The sequence below is a fragment of the Lithobates pipiens genome, unplaced genomic scaffold (genome assembly GCF_037356315.1).
Source record: "Lithobates pipiens isolate NorthernLeopardFrog02 unplaced genomic scaffold, aLitPip1_a1.2 Scaffold_166, whole genome shotgun sequence".
Classification (NCBI taxonomy): domain Eukaryota; kingdom Metazoa; phylum Chordata; class Amphibia; order Anura; family Ranidae; genus Lithobates; species Lithobates pipiens.
In genome coordinates, this window is record NW_027507752.1 from 1,207,320 (window position 1) to 1,223,475 (window position 16,156).

The following is a 16,156-nucleotide window of genomic DNA, read 5'->3' on the forward strand; positions in this document are numbered from 1 at the left end:
CATTGGTTTCCAATGGCAAGAACTGAGTGATGGTCATTTTTCATTGATGGTCATTTTTCATTGAAGGGCTTTCATTACCAAAAAAGTTCCCTTATGCCATGACCAATAACTTTAGCCTAAACTTTTCTCTTGCCTCCCACTAAAAAGTGATCTAACCCCAACAAATACTTGTTTCACCTTCCCAAGACTTACAGATATAAGCCCAATCATTAACATGTTAAAGTCCTATCAAAATGTTTTCAGGGCCCAGCCACATCACTGTGGTGCATTGCCATGCATAGGGCTGTTAAAGTGCGTTAAGCAGCTCATTCATTTGAATGTACCATTTTTGGCACTGTACTACAACACGCATTGGGGTGCCATTCAGAATAAATAGGACCGCCTCACGCCAAAGCATGCAACGCCCGTTATTACAACACAATTGTGCGGATGGGCCCCTCAGTTTTCAGTCTGCAGCTTTCCAGTAAAATAATACCTGGTTAGCCTGCTACAAAACCACTTCTTCAGAAACGTCCTGCTATGAGGTACCAACTGTCTCCCAGCTGGAGACTACAGGCTGTCATGCTAAAAACACATTGTACATGCGTGGTCACCTCTTTGTTAGAATCAGGAAGCCAGTCCTGAGCAATCATTTCCAGCTAATGCTGGAGTGCATGCATGAAAGGAAGTGGCTGAAAAAGGCAAGAGGAAATCACCAGTACTGAGAAGAATAAAAGGTATATTATGAAAAAATATTATTACATTTTTTTTAATTGTTTTCTTAGATTGGCAAACTAAATGGCATGCAGCTTTAGTCTAAAACGGACACTTACCGTATATACTCGAGTATAGGCCGACCCGAATATAAGCCGAGGCCCCCAATTTACCCCCAAAAAAACTGGCAAACTTATTGACTCGTGTATAAGCCGAGGGTAAGACATGCCTGTCCATCCCTGTGTGTGTGTCCGTCCATCCCTGTGTGTCCGTCCATCCCTGTGTGTCCGTCCATCCATCCCTGTGTGTGTGTGTGTCCATCCATCCATCCATCCCTGTGTGTGTGTGTGTCTCCATCCATCCATCCATCCATCCCTGTGTGTGTGTGTCTCCATCCATCCATCCATCCCTGTGTGTGTGTGTATCCATCCGTGTGTGTGTGTGTGTGTGTGTGTGTGTGTGTGTGTGTGTGTGTGTGTGTGTCCAGCCTACCTGTGTCCCGAGCCTTTGTCCCGAGCCTCCGTCCCGTGCCTTGCCTCCTTGCCTCCGTGCCTCGCCGCCGTGCCTTGCCTCCGTCCCGTCCCGTGCCGTGCCGTGCCTTGCCTTGCCTCCGTCCCGTGCCCTCTTCGTCGGCGCCTCGGCGGCCATTGTAAAATTCAAAAGCTGCGCCGCCGCCTTCGCCTGTGATAGGCGGAACACTGAATTTCCCAGCAGCCTGTGTTCCGCCTATCACGTACATCGTATCATCCTCGTCCGTAGTACGAGGATGATACGATGTCCGTGATAGGCGGAACACAGGCTGCTGGGAAATTCAGTGTTCCGCCTATCACAGGCGAAGGCGGAGCCGGAGGCGCGGCTTTTGAATGATAGAATGGCCGCTGTCTGTCTGCTCGACACGCTGATCGAGCGGGCAGACAGCGATGACTCGAGTATAAGCCGAGGGGGGCACTTTCAGCCTCAAAAAAGAGGCTGAAAATCTCGGCTTATACTCGAGTATATACGGTAACACTAAACCTGATAGTAAAGCTCTTTTCATGAAAAATTTGTTGGATGAATGTGACAAGCTTTCACCTTACCTTGATAAATCCTGAATGTATTTTACTTAACACAGCGATTTCCTATCATTTTCAGCTCCATCTAGTGGCCATAATACAGTATTTTTTCTGATTGAGGTATTTCAGAAAAAATATCACAACATGGCAACTAGAAGGAGCGAACATAGGAAATCACTTGTCTTAAGCAAAATAGTCATGATTTGTCAAGGATAGGCAAATGCTTGTCATATTCATCCGTTGGAGTCAATAGATCCCATCATTTTTAATGTGTAACTAAAGGAAAAACCTTTTTTTTTTTTTTTTAGATTTGGATAGTGGAGAGGGATTAGAACATCAGTCAGTTTTTATTGCTATCTGGGTATCTGTTATGAAGATTCTATGTGCCCTGTTTACTGTTCTCATTGAAAGTGAAAGTAAAAGACAACACAAAATTTTGGGTTGACATCAGATAAGTATTGGAGGGAAAAATCTTGCAATGAAGACACTAGTTCTAGTGACACCCTGCGATTCCCTCACTTTAGAGGGATTTCTGATCACTTCCTGTTTTGGCTATGGGACAGGAATGATGAGAAATTCACCCTTTGGGACACAGCTGCCAAAAAAGGCACAGGAGTTATACCCCCCCCCCCCCACCTTTTTTCGTGTCCCTTTCCTGAAAGGAAGTTATGGGAAAATGGACCCAACAGGGACTCGGGCTGCAGTCAAAACCAAAACAGTGGCTCTAACCCTTCCCTACTCTATCTGAAATTTTAAGTTTTGGCTGGAGTTGGGCTCTAACTTAACTCTTGAAAAATGTGAACCACATTATACCATCTACCTGCACAATCCCAATCTGCCCCTGTGTAAGCTGACTGAAATAGCAAGTCCTGTTGCCTAAATATAACTGTTTGCATATATAATTTATTTTTTACACAGTTGATATATCAGGGCAAAATACTAATATATATATAATTTCCTAATTGTACATTGAGGGACATAGAATTCCATTTTCAGGTTTATTGGGTTATGCTGCTGCCTTCAGGAGGTTGTACTCTGGCAAACAAAAAACTTTGACAATTTAGTTTAACACCTCCCCCTCAGTTTGCCTCAGTTTTTTTTGCTAGGGTCCTAGAAGAACGTCTTCCCTCCTCTGTGGAAAAACAAACCATTTATTACCTTTCCCCCTTTTTATCAAGGTGCTTTTTATTTCTATGAAGAGTCTTCAGTTGTTGCAGAGCCGCTGTCTCATTTTGCCGCCTTCTGGATCAGTTGTCTTGGAGGCTGTAGCCGAAACCTGCTGGGAGGATGAAATTGGACTGGCCTGTAATGTGTCCTCCAATCATTGAACTCTGCTGGACGTGCTTTCCTAGACATCTTTGGTGTAACATGTGCGTTAGCCACCGAGTGTTTTACAGGTCCAGGGCCACAGCGCACCCATCTGATGAAAACCTGTCCTTAAAGACTTGTAAGGGAGTAGGATCACAGAGAGGGCGAAGACTGTTTGAATGGGGCATGTGCCCTGAATCCTGTGTAATTTCTACAATCTAATTGGTGTGGTCGATGTCTCAGGATCACTTCTGCTGTAGATCAGGGCATTGTCTTTATAGTAGTCTGGATGTGCTTGATTTGCTCAGACTGTGACACTCTTGTGCATGCATGTGACATGTTTCTGGATCGTGTACACACAGTCTCAGTCTCTCTTGCTACCTCCACAGCTACACTATGATCTTCCGTGGCATTTAGGCTCCATGCTATCTCCAGTGACAAGTCACAAAAGGCATTAACTCTTCATACTCTTGCAGTGTTCTTATGAGTACCCTTGGGGGAAATTCCTCACTCCCGTCATTATTGTGTTTGAGCAAAAGCAAAAAAATGCACTGGTCCTGCCTGCTTATGATCCGCTAACAGTGCAGAGGGGGAGGGGCTTGCAGTGTACCATCTAAGGCAGTGTTTCTCAACTCCAGTCCTCAAGTCGCCCCAACAGGTCATGTTTTCAGGATTTCACCTCAGATGAAACGGCTGTGGAAATTACTAAGGAAGTGAAACTGATCAAATCACCTGTGCAAAATAATAGGAAGCCTGAATAAGTTTGTGGGGAAAATTTCAGCCATCGTTTCTGACTGAGAATCCAGGGGCTGCAGGCATGCATCTTTGCCTTCTGCTCCAGGGTCCTTGTCTAATTCTCTCTAGCTGCAGCCGCTTCTGTACAATCAGCTGAGGATGAAAAGGATTGTCTGTCTTGCATAATTCCAAAGCTGAAGGATACCATTTTGGTCTTTACTGACACAGTGCGTAAGTGCCTTGACTCTACCTGCGTCAGTCATGTCTGATGTCCCCAGTCCGTTCAATCCCATCTTGTACACTCACTTTTGCAAAGAATGGCTATTGGCTAGTGGCTATCCCTGTGTCCTATCCCGGGACGTTTTAGAAGTTTCGGGTCCAGAAAGTTGTATCCAGAGGCTACAAGCTTGGATTTTGCCCTCTAGCTCCACCTCTGCTTTATGCTGTGAAACATGTCAATGTCTTTGCAAAGGTGGACCTCCATTCTGAAACATCTTCTCTTGCAAGGGGTTATAGCCATTGTCCCGGAGAGAGGTTTTAGGGTTTCTATTCAAACCTTTTCACTGTCCAATTCCAAAGAGTGCATCCACCACATGCTGGATCTAAATGTTCTCAACACCTTTCTCCAGGTATAAAAATTCAGCTTGGAAACTGCCAGGACACTCATTGCTTCCCTCCATTCATGGAATATTCTGGCCTCTGTGGACATCAACGATGCCTTCTTGTATTTCTCCATCTTCCCAGAATATCTACGTAACTGGGTTTTGCAGTGGACATGCAAAATTACTAATTTGTTGCCTGCCCTTTTGAGCAGTCTACTGTACCCAGGGTCTTCACCAAGGTAATAGCCCTTGTTCTTGCTCTGTTTTACTCTGAACATTCCCATAGTGAGATATTTGAAAGATTTTAAGACTTTGTTCTATCAGCCAATGTACAATGTACTTGTCCAGAAAATATGGAGATTTGAGTGGACTTGATCTGTAGAATTCAGCACTGGATCCATCCCATTGCATGAGGTATCTAGGCCTGATCCTTGATGTGGCCCTGTCTAAGGCTTTCTGTCCCCAAGATAAAATCCAGACTCTCTGTTCACACATTTGGACTCTACAGTCCAGAAGTCAGCCAATCAATCCTCCACTTTTGAAGAAGGTTTTAGGTTTAATAGTGGCCTCTTTCAAGGCAGTTCCATCTTCCCAATTTTACTCCAGACCATTGCAGCTCAACATTCTGGCAGCCTGGGCCAGGGCTCAATCTCTGAATCATCAAACATGCCTGCCCTGCAACAACAGGCTTGCCCTCAGCACAGTGCTGGAAAATTCTTTCTACCATTGGTTTGGAGGGTTCTCATGACTTATGCCAGACTAGGAAAAAGTCCTGGATACCCTGTCAGTACAGAGGACAAAGTTACTGAAGGAAGCTGGTCTCCTACTCGATATTCTGGAGCTCAGAGTGATTTTGGTTATCCTTTCAATGCTGGATCTTTCAACTGCAAGGTCATCCAACTAGGTTTTAGTCAGACATTGCCTTGTCAGTGGCTTACATCAACAATTAGGAAGGAACCAAAAGTCTAGTAGTTCAAAGTCCAGCTCTGATTCTGGCTTGGGCACAATTCCATGTTCTGGCCCTGTCTGGCGTAAACATGCCAACTATGACAAATTTGCAGGTGACTTTCTCAGTAGACACATAAACTTAGGGGAATGGTCTTTTTCACCCCAAGTTTTTTTCAAGATCTCTGTAGTAGGTGGGGGAGGTGGAAATGGGCCTTCTGGTTTTCAGGTTCATCCACAAACTGAGGTTTATTTCCAGGTCCGCGTATGCTCTGGCGACTCTGTGGGATCAGTTTAGACTAATCTATGCCTTTCCACCTCTGAAACTCCTTTCCAACTTACTCTGCAGGATAGAGATGAAGGGCATTCCGAAATTTTTCATTGTATTAATCTGGTTTGGGCAGACATGGTGTGCAGACCTCATGTGACTCTTGCCAGGCTTCCCTAATACCTTAGATCGGGGTAGGCAACCATGGCCCTCTAGCTGTGGTGAAACTACAAGTCCCATGAAACATTGCAAGACCCTGACAAGCACAGGCATGACTCTTAGAGGCAAAGGCATGATGGGATTTGTAGTTTCACCACAGCTGGAGGGCTGAGGTTGCCTACCCCTGCTTAGATCTTCTAAATCTTCTGTCCAGGGCTGCTGATAAGGGGGGACCTCCGTTCCTCCTGTCCCGGGCCCGCGCTCCTTCAGTTCAACAAGGGGCCCGGCAGCTGAGGAGCGTCTCTCTCTCTCTCTCTCTACCTTGCCTTTCTGCTACATTAGCAGCCGATCCAAAGCCTCCAGTCAATCTCTCCCCCTGCATGGCTCAGTGCTTTGATGGCTCTCCTTCCCTGCATTATCTTCTATTAACCTTGGTACGTTCGTTACACCTCCCTTTCCAAATACTTGTCCTACTCACATTCTCCCTTCTTAGCCTCAATGATTGAGCCCAGGTTAGTCTCCATGCAGCGATACTGTACTCCTCCTCCCATCCGATCGAATCTGTCTCACAGAGGATCTTGTTCCTCCAATTGCCTGTGTATTCTTTTCTGCTCTCCCCCTCCAGCTCTGCCTCCCTGACACAGTTACAGCCGATCACCTACATTCAGGTCTCGTGTCTTCTATCTTTTCCAGCACGGCTCGCTATGTATGTAGCTGCGCATCTCACGCCTCTCTACATTTCCCTATCCAATGCAACTTCTTCTCCCCCTCTACACTATCTTCACCCTTTACACACTCAGTTCTCTTCTAAAAAAATCTATGTATCACACTGCTCAACCACTTCTATTTAACCCTTTACTAACTGACCTGGTTAATGGGTCCCATTTTCTATTACCTATAGCTTAGATCTGTCAATATTGGATTCTTAATGGAGTCTGAGCGCTAGTCCAATTGCATCCATAACTCCAGGTCAGTCTCATTCCCTTATCTATAATAACCTTCAGGCTTGGTTCAAACTGGTGCGATCACAGGCATTGCATGCAATTTGCACCTCATTGCTGTGCAGATCACACGCGATGTCTGTGCGATGCAAATTCAGCCATACAAACTGTATGGCTAAAAATCACATTCGCACCAAGATGGTGCAGGACCCTTTTTTTTTTGGTCCGCACTGGAATCAGATCGCATTGGGTGTGAACACCCCATGTGATTTCTTGTACCATTTCACAGTTTTCACTGCAATCTGTGAACCGATCTGTTAGGTGTTAGGAGTCATTCATTTTCTATTGACACCCGCAGTGGTTGGCAGATGTCAGTGTGAACCATCTGCGATTCAGGCGCGATGAGGGAACCTACCCTACATTCGCAGGGTTTCCCTCATCCGGTGTGAACCCAGGCTTAATAATTTCACTCTATTTCTGTTTGTTTTTTTTCATGATATATATTTTTTTAATTGTATGTATATTTATTCATTAATATGTGAGGGGTTATCTCAAAAACCAATCCCCCTATGAGATCAGCTATGATCATTCTCCCCGTCTAGGATCAAACTATTTTTTATGGGGGGTGAGGGGGGCCCACGACTTCTATTAGCAGCCCTGCTTCTGTCCAAATGCGTGGTATACCACTGCTTCTTAGCTTGTAAGAACACAGGAATAACTGAATAAGCCAGATCTAAGAAATTGATTTCCGGTGAGGTCTACCATAGCATTGCCTACCATAGCACCTAATTGCATCAAAGGTCCAGCTTTGGTCTTGGTGATTTTTCCAGAGGCCACTTGCCTTTTTACGCCTCATTGGAGGCCTTTTTATAGGGGTGTCATTCATATCTTCCACCCTGGATATTCCCTACTGACTCCTAGGGAACTCTTTTTTTTAATTATTGAATCTGGCCAATCATGTTAGGAGTTTTCTTTAAACACCTGACATTGCAAAGGAAAATAAGAAATTTTTCAGAAGCTAAATTTACCGTATATACTCGAGTATAAGCCGAGATTTTCAGCCCCTTTTTTTTAGGCTGAAAGTGCCCCCCTCGGCTTATACTCGAGTCACCGCCGTCTGTCTACCCGATCAGCGTGTCGTGCAGACAGACGGCGGCCATTCCACTATTCAAAAGCCGCGCCTCCCTGTCTGTGATAGGCGGAACACTCAATTTCCCAGCAGTCAGTGGTCCGCCTATCACGGACATCCGCTCATCCTCATACTACGGACGAGGATGAGAGGATGTCCGTGATAGGCGGAACACTGACTGCTGGGAAATTGAGTGTTCCGCCTATCACAGACGGAGGCGCGGCTTTTGAACAGTGGAATGGCCGCCGTCTGTCACAGACGAGAAGAGGTGCGGCGATCCTGGCATGTTTTTACATGCAGATCGCTGCAGAAGGACACAGGCTGCAGAAGGACAAAGAGGCACAGGACACAGGTAGGCTGGCCACACAGGGGCGGACGGCCACACAGGGGCGGACGGACACACAGGGGCGGACGGACACACAGGGGCGGACGGACACACAGGGGCGGACGGACACACAGGGGCGGACGGACACACAGGGGCGGACGGACACACAGGGGCGGACGGACACACAGGGGCGGACGGACACACAGGGGCGGACGGACACACAGGGGCGGACGGACACACAGAGGCGGACGGACACACAGAGGCGGACGGACACACAGGGATGGACAGGCATGTCTCACCCTCGGCTTATACTCGAGTCAATAAGTTTTCCCATTTTTTTTGTGGTAAATTAGGGGCCTCGGCTTATATTCGGATCGACCTATACTCGAGTATATACAGTACTACAGTTAATAAACTCCCCAAAAAAGTGATAACCTTCTGCTTTTCAATACATCGTTTTGTCTTTTTGCCCAAATTTTTTTTTAGTATAACTGTTATAACCCAACTCCAGCCATCTTGGTAATTTTGCCCCCCCCCCCCCTATATATTTTATCACTTAAAGGGGAAATTCATTATAGATCTTGCTCCATTGGGAATGCATTAGCCGGGGAATGTATGTTGTGTGTATTTTACTGTGTTCAGGAAAAAAGTTTAGAATAATATTTTACATAACAAAAAGTTATAAAAAAAAGCAGTATAAAATCTTCTAAACTAAAAAAACAAAAAAAAAAAAAAAACTTCCCTTTAATTGTATATTATGCCTCTTGAGAAATATTTAGATTTGGGGAAAGAGCTAATGAACACTTCTTACAAAGCTGCTTATGCAACTCCCGTCTTGAATCCGATTTGTCAGAATCCAAAAACAGTAAAGAAAAACAAAATTAATGTAAAAAAATCATATTAGGAAGTTGGTGTTACCAGAGAAAATTCTAATTTGTGACGTAATGTCAGACATGCAGATGAAAACGATTACATTTCAAGTGTGTCCATCACCTGCGCGCAGCTATTTTGTGTATCTGGAGAAATATCTCACCGGGAAGAAGTGGTCGGGGTGGAGACCCCCCTATTACTTTGTATAGCTGATTTTGCCAGGCATTAGCAATAGACACACTTGTATTTAGTTTGAGAAAAAGCGATGTTTGTTTTAAAGGAGGAGGAGAGGAAACTCATTTTTATTTAGGTTTTACAGTATTTTGGAAGGGTGATATTATCTTTAGTTATCACCAATTCTGCCATGTATACTGTACCAATGAGGGCAAATCTTTGTTAAAGTGAAGGGTATCTGAAGCTACAACTTTTTTTTGTGTTGGTTTTAGATGGCAATGGTTAGAACAGAGTTTCTCGACTTTTTTCAGTCAAGGAACTCTTAAAAATGATGTGCAATCCTGGGGCACACCAGTCTGAGGGTTTTGTTTACAAACGTTGTGTTTTTCATGGGCTGCTCTATGCGTGCGTACTGTAGTACCATGTATTTTAACAGGCACAACATATGTGCATTTGCTAGATGTGGGTGGTGCCATTAACTAATGGCACCCATGCACATCTGCAGAAGGCAGTGTTGTGGGTTATAAACCTTCCTCCCTGTCCCTCTCAGCAGTAGGGAGGTGTGGGCTGTGCTCTCTCTACCTCCTACCCACCAGCTTCTCTCCCTCCTGTCTTTATAAAGGAGATAACACAGGATCGCCCACATCAGGCTGTACAGGATTTTATTACCGCCCCCCACCCACAATTTCTGCTGCTGGGACAGGAGCAGTGTGGGGGGACCATAAGGGGCGGCAATCAACCTCTGTACGTTTTGATTCGAGAGCAATCCTGTATACAGAGGGGAGAGGGAGAGAGAGCACAGCCTGCGCCTCCTCCGGGCTCTCTCCTCCTCAATGCTGCTATCTGTACTACAGTTGGCAACCCAGAAAGCTGTTTGGGCGCCCAACATTTCCTTAGCAACCGATGAGGTCATCAGGTGGCCCACCAAACTTTTTAGGTTGCTGACTTTAGTACAGATAGCAGCAGAGAGGAGGTACAGGCTGTGCTCTCTTTTTCCATACTGGTGTTAAGACAGGATCGCTCTCAGATCCAAATGTACAGAGTTGGGACAGTTTTTTTGTTCTTTTGCTGTGGCAGCCCGGTTGAGAAATACTGGGTTAAAACATTTGTCAATTTTTTAGTTTTTTGAGAATCACTGTTGAGAATTTCCTTTACTTCTCATCTTGATTACAAGTGGGACCAAATCTCTCTAAGTGCCAATTCACACCATAGAAACGCAGTCTGGATGTGCTCCGGGTGCTTTTCTGCATGCGTGTTTTTGATGTAGTCCAGTGCTTCTCCCCCCTCTTTTTTCTTAACCTTAAATAAGGACAAGTGTGCTGCAGTACGTTTTTGGTGCGTTTCAGTGTGTTTTTGATGCGTTTTACAGCGTTCCAGTACAGTCCAGTCCAGTGCAGAAAAAATGCATCATGTTCTACTTTTTTTTTCTTGTAACTAGAAAGCATTGGAACTGCAAGCACTGGTGTGAACTATGCCATTGAAAACCATATAACCTATTTTCCATGCGTTTTTGATGCATAAAAAAAAAACTGCACTTGACTGCATGTGTTGTGAACTGGCCCTAAAGCCAGTCTCTTACAAAGTTGTCGTGGGACTGGTTGTAACCGCTGGAAGAGTTCCTGTTGCATTCTATTCCAGTGGCGACTGTATCGTTTTTATTTCCCATCGCTTTCTGTCTGTATCACAACAATGAAAACTCAACAGGGGGTTCTAATGCTACTCTATGCAAATCTAAAAATATTATGAGCTTAGGATACACTTTAATGCAGGTTGTCTTTGTAAAGGGGCCCCTATACTCGCCTTACCAAAAGCCCCCTTGCAGCTTCTGCCACCATTAAAATCCCCAATGCCCCTCCCTCTGTCATGCAACAGCGATTCAGCCTAATGGTGCTCGGGTTCAGCAGGCAAATGTCACAAAGGATCGGAATGCTGGAGATGCACTGGGGATCCGGGTGACTTTATACACATCTTCTGGTCCTGCCCGGTAATTCAGCATTACTGGTCACAGGTACTATCCATAATTCATGAAGTGGTGGGAATAGATGTAGCCCAGACTCCGCGGATATGCCTTCTGGGATTGGTGGAAGGGGTGGCCCCCAGGATAGCAGACAGAACCCTGATAGGACTCCTACTCTTTTATGCCAGAAAATGATCACTTTATGCTGGAAAAAGCAGGCCCCGCCGTCAATACTGCTGTGGAAATCCCATGTTAATAAAGTCTTACCACATTATAAGGAAACATATCATAATAGGGGTTGCCCCAAAAAATACACGAGAGTGTGGTCTAAATGGCTGGCTGAAGCCTCCACAGTGACTACAGATTAACATGTCCGGGATGTCATTCTGAGGGAGGATGGGAGTGTGGTTGGGGTGGGTCCCTGGTATTGCTCCACTTCAATGTCTAATATTATTTAGTGTAGCCACTATTATGAGTCTAGTTCACTTCTTCTGGTGTCCCTTGCGGCCCGACTGCAGAATTTGGTCCTAAGTTGTTTTTATGGGGTGGGAGCCAACCTAGCACTAAGTTAGTTGTTGTTGTTTGTGGATGTGCTACAGTTGTCGATTTATACTGTTGGAATCACTTGATGGCCCCTGCGTGGGTCTAACCATAATACTGTGGCATGTCACTGTTATTCGTTGACTGTTTGTTTGTCTGTCTAAAACTCAATAAAAATATTTTCAAAAAAAAAAATGTCACAAAGGAGGTCACCTGCTATTGCAAACCCGGAAACACTGGGTATTGTTGGTGGCTGCAATGAAGAAAAGAGCAGGGAGGGTCTGCTAGCAGGTATCGGGGGTTGGGCTAGTGAGCACTTACAAAGACATTGTCCATACCCTGCATGGACAATCTCATTGGGTCTTTCTAAGCTTGTCACCTGGCAGCACTATATATATATATATATATATATATATATATATATATATATATATATATATATATATATATATATATATACACAGGGATAGTCTGGGTCCTAAACTGTGTCTCTGACCCTAAGCTCTTGTACACACGGTCGGAGATTCCGACGACCAAATCCGTCGGAGTTAATTAATTCCGGAAGTGATGTTGCATACACACGGTCGGACTAAGTTGTCGGGAAATCCGACTGTGCATAACGTGATGACGTTATTTCGTTACGACGGGACTACGTTCAGGCTAGTAGCCAATAGCTTTGGTCTAGGAATTTGATCTGAGCATGCGTGGCACTTTGTCCGTCGGAGTAGGCTACACATGATCGGAGTATGTCCGGTCGGAGCATTTTGTCGGAAAATATTTCCGGCAAGTTGGAAAAGTTGATCCGATGGATATTCCGACGGAAACAGTCCGATGGAGACCACACACAGTCGGAATATCCGACAAAACGCTCCGATAGGAAACATTCCGTCGGAATCTCCGACCGTGTGTACAAGGGCTTTTACTCTCCCTCAGTGCTGTATTAATAGCACACAGACCTTGAATATTACCTTTTCCAAAATACCCTAAAACCTTCATTAATGGTTGAACAGTGCCTATTTTCAACACATTATGTTTATTACTAGAGTACAGGTGAGCTTTAAGAATTAACTTATTTAAAAAGGAGAGAACCCGCCACCTCTATGTACCTGTACACACAGCTGCGACTTCTGGGTGAGTTTCGTACTGGGACCCTCCAGTTGGGACCCAGCGTGGCATACATACGACTCCTGTTTGCAAATTTAAATGTAAGTTTGACAAACCGTGCACGATGCATTAAAAAAAAAAGAAAACACATGCAAAAAATCCAAACAACTGTTATTAAATAAACCCATTAAAAGTTTGAGCACTTCGCAGTCTTCAGCAAAACCCTGAGTGGCTTGCGGGGGGTTATGCTGAACTGTCAGCGGCAGGAGTTGTACCAGATAAAGTATTCAAACTCCACACAAACCGCAGAATCTGTGAACTAAAAATAAAGTGAGCAGCTCCCTTCTGTATATAGTTACCCATTTCCTTGACAACCTCTCATGCGGCATCATTTATACTGCCGACCACCTATGGCCACGTCATAGTTCTAGCGTCACTACAAACTTCAAACCTTGCTCATGCTATATATTGAAATGGAATACTAGAACAATTTTAATATATATTGCTAATACCTGTAATTAGAAAGGAGATATTCAATTCTGTATAATCAACTATGGATCCAGTATAAGATTACTTTTATTTTTTTTTAAACTCTTTGTGAAAACCTGCATTGTACACTATGTTGTCACTGGAAATTAGAAGCTACTCTGTAATGGAAGACATTTCTATAATAATTAAAGAGCAGAAGCCATATTCATTTTAAAGGAAACAATAGCCTTTTTGTTTTGTTTTTTCAATATACATGCAAATAAAAATTTATTATAAACAATGTTATCATTGTGTGTTAAAGTATAACTAAAGCAACAATTGTTTTTTTTTTTTATTTTTTTTTAGACTTCGATAAAGTGGTGAGGGGGTTAGAACCACTGTTTGGGTTTTTATTGCTTTCTGTGTCCCAGTTGGGAAGATCAAGTCTCTCTAAGGCTCGGTTCACACAGGGGCGACTTGTCCAGGCGACTTCGCCGCCTGACAAGTCGCGCCCCGTTCTGTACTATGGAACCGTTCTAATAGGAGCGACTCGAGTCGCTCCGACTTAGAAAAAAGGTTCCTGTACTACTTTTGCGGCGACTTCGGGCGACTTGCATTGACTTCTATACAGAAGTCGTTTTGCAAGTCGCCGCTGAGGTCGCGGCAGGTCGCAGCGCTGCAAGTCGTGCCGCGTACTGTGTGAACCGAGCCTAATTGTCCTCATCACCAACGTCACCAGGAATGAAAATGGGATTAAATCCCAGACTGAGTTGCCACCAAACAGGATTAGAGAAGAAATCTTCAGAACGGGTGCATTTGTTCCTGTGACAACTGTCTAGGAGGGGATTTTCCTGACACTTCCCCTCTTAAAGAGGAAGTAAACCCTGATGGGTGTTACTTCCTCTTTGTTTCCCTGCAAAGGTAAAGCCTAATGGACTACTATGCATCGCATCGCATAGTAGTCCATTATGTGTCACTTACCTGACACAGGAGCCAGCGAAGTCACCGCTGTCCCCTGTAGTCCGGAGCCTCCATCTTCTTGGTGGGTCTCGCTACTCCGGCGCTGTCATTCGTCGGAGCCGCGATGACGCCACTCCCACGCATGCGCACAGAGCCGCCACTCGCAGCATATCGCCGCTAACTGCGGCGCGCTCAGTGCGCCGCTGTCTACGGCGCATGTGCCTGTCTTTCAGAAAATATCAATCTGCGGCCTGCCCAGTGCGCATGCGCCGTAGACAGCGGTGCCTGTCTTTTTGTAAAAAATCTCCTAAACCGTGTAGGTTTAGGAGATATTTCTTGGACCTACAGGTAAGCCTTAATCTAGGCTTACCTGTAGGTCAAAGTTGGTTGTAAGGGTTTACATCCACTTTAATCTATGGGACAGGAAGAGAAAGCAAATATCCCTAACAAGGTCCAGATGGCAAAAAAAGTGATAGTGGTTTTAACCCTACAAAACCGAGAAAAAAAAAAGAGTTTTGACTTTAGATACACTTTAATGTATTATTTATTAAAGGCCCTTTTCTATATTTTAATTGTTATTGTTCTTCTTATGTCAGTGCTGACTGAAAAGCCATAGACACTCCGTCATAATGAATGGTATCTACCAGAATAACATATGTGAATTCTGATGACCCTTCATTGTTCATTTCACTGAACATAGAAACTTAAGGCTGCTTTCACACTGCAGCGGGAGCGGCGTCGGCGGTAAAGTGCCGCTATTTTTAGCGGTGCTTTACCGTCGTTTTAGCGGCGGTGTGCGGGCGCTAGCGGGGTGGTTTTAACCCCCGCTAGCGGCCGAAAAGGGGTTAAACCCGCCCGCAAAGCGTCGCTGCAGCGGAGCTTTGCCGGCGGTATTGTCGCGGTGTCCCATTGATTTCAATGGGTAGGAGCGGTATAGGAGCGGTGAATCCACCGCTCCTTCACCGCTCCAAAGATGTGGCTAGCAGGACTTTTTTCACCGTCCTGCCAGTGCATCGCTCCAGTGTGAAAGCCCTCCGGCTTTCACACTGGAGTTAAAGGGGCCGTTTTTTTTCAGGCGTTACACAGGCGCTATTTTTAGCGCTGTAACGCCTGAATACCGCCCCAGTGTGAAATCAGCCTAAGAGTCTAGTTGCTGTGGCCACTGATCCACTGTTCCTCTCGGTTTGCACCACCAAACCTCCACCTAAAAACGTGGCTGTGGATTATTTAGAGTGTTTTTACAAAAGAACATAAGACGTGCTACAAGGTCTACCACATGGAACACCGGGGGGAACACAGAGTACGAGCTACACTGAGACAAACACAGTAACATGCGAAGAACTTGTTCAACCTGCTTCAGTATTAATCCAACCATCTGACAAAAAAAAGGTTGTTTTCTGGTAAAAAGAACATCTAATGTTTGCGCCTTCCACTAAAGCTTTCATTTCACTTTCATCGACCATTTTTATCCACATTTTTATATTCTACTCTGGAGGTGTTAATTGTGCAGATGCCAAAATAGTAATTTTTCTGAATATGGAAAACCCCTTAGTTCAAAATTAAAATACCTCCATAAGATCGTTGGGTGAAGCTCTGCACATTCTTAATAGACTGGGCAATCAGCAGAGTTCTATTGCTTTATTTTATTTTTTTAATAATGACAAAAACACCTAATGCCGCGTACACACGGGCGGACTGTATGGCGTACTTAGTCCGTCGAAAAACACATTTCAGCGGACAATCCGCTCGTGTGTGTGCTTCAGCGGACTTTTTCAGCGTGCAGTCTGGCGTACTAAGTATTTCGGTTTTTTCGAAATTCTGTCCGTCGTACTTTGGTTTCAGCGGACAATCCGCTCGTCAGTATGCTAGTTCGACGGACTAAGAATGGCGCATGCTCAGAAAGGATTTACACGGCGGAAGGTTGCT

At 44.8% G+C, this 16,156-nt stretch overlaps 1 protein-coding gene across 5 annotated transcripts in view; it reads right to left on the reverse strand.

The window, feature by feature from the left end:
- RALGPS1 (Ral GEF with PH domain and SH3 binding motif 1) overlaps positions 1–16,156 on the reverse strand; it is a 659,487-nt gene that overhangs the window by 40,401 nt on the left and 602,930 nt on the right. For 3 of the 5 annotated variants that reach the window (XM_077484870.1, XM_077484868.1, XM_077484867.1), the window contains one exon: positions 12,805–12,885. The exons of the other annotated variants lie outside the window; for them this stretch is intronic. In XM_077484870.1, coding sequence (XP_077340996.1) covers positions 12,805–12,885 — 81 coding nt within the window. The remainder of the gene's footprint in view (positions 1–12,804; positions 12,886–16,156) is intronic. 5 annotated transcript variants of the gene reach the window in all.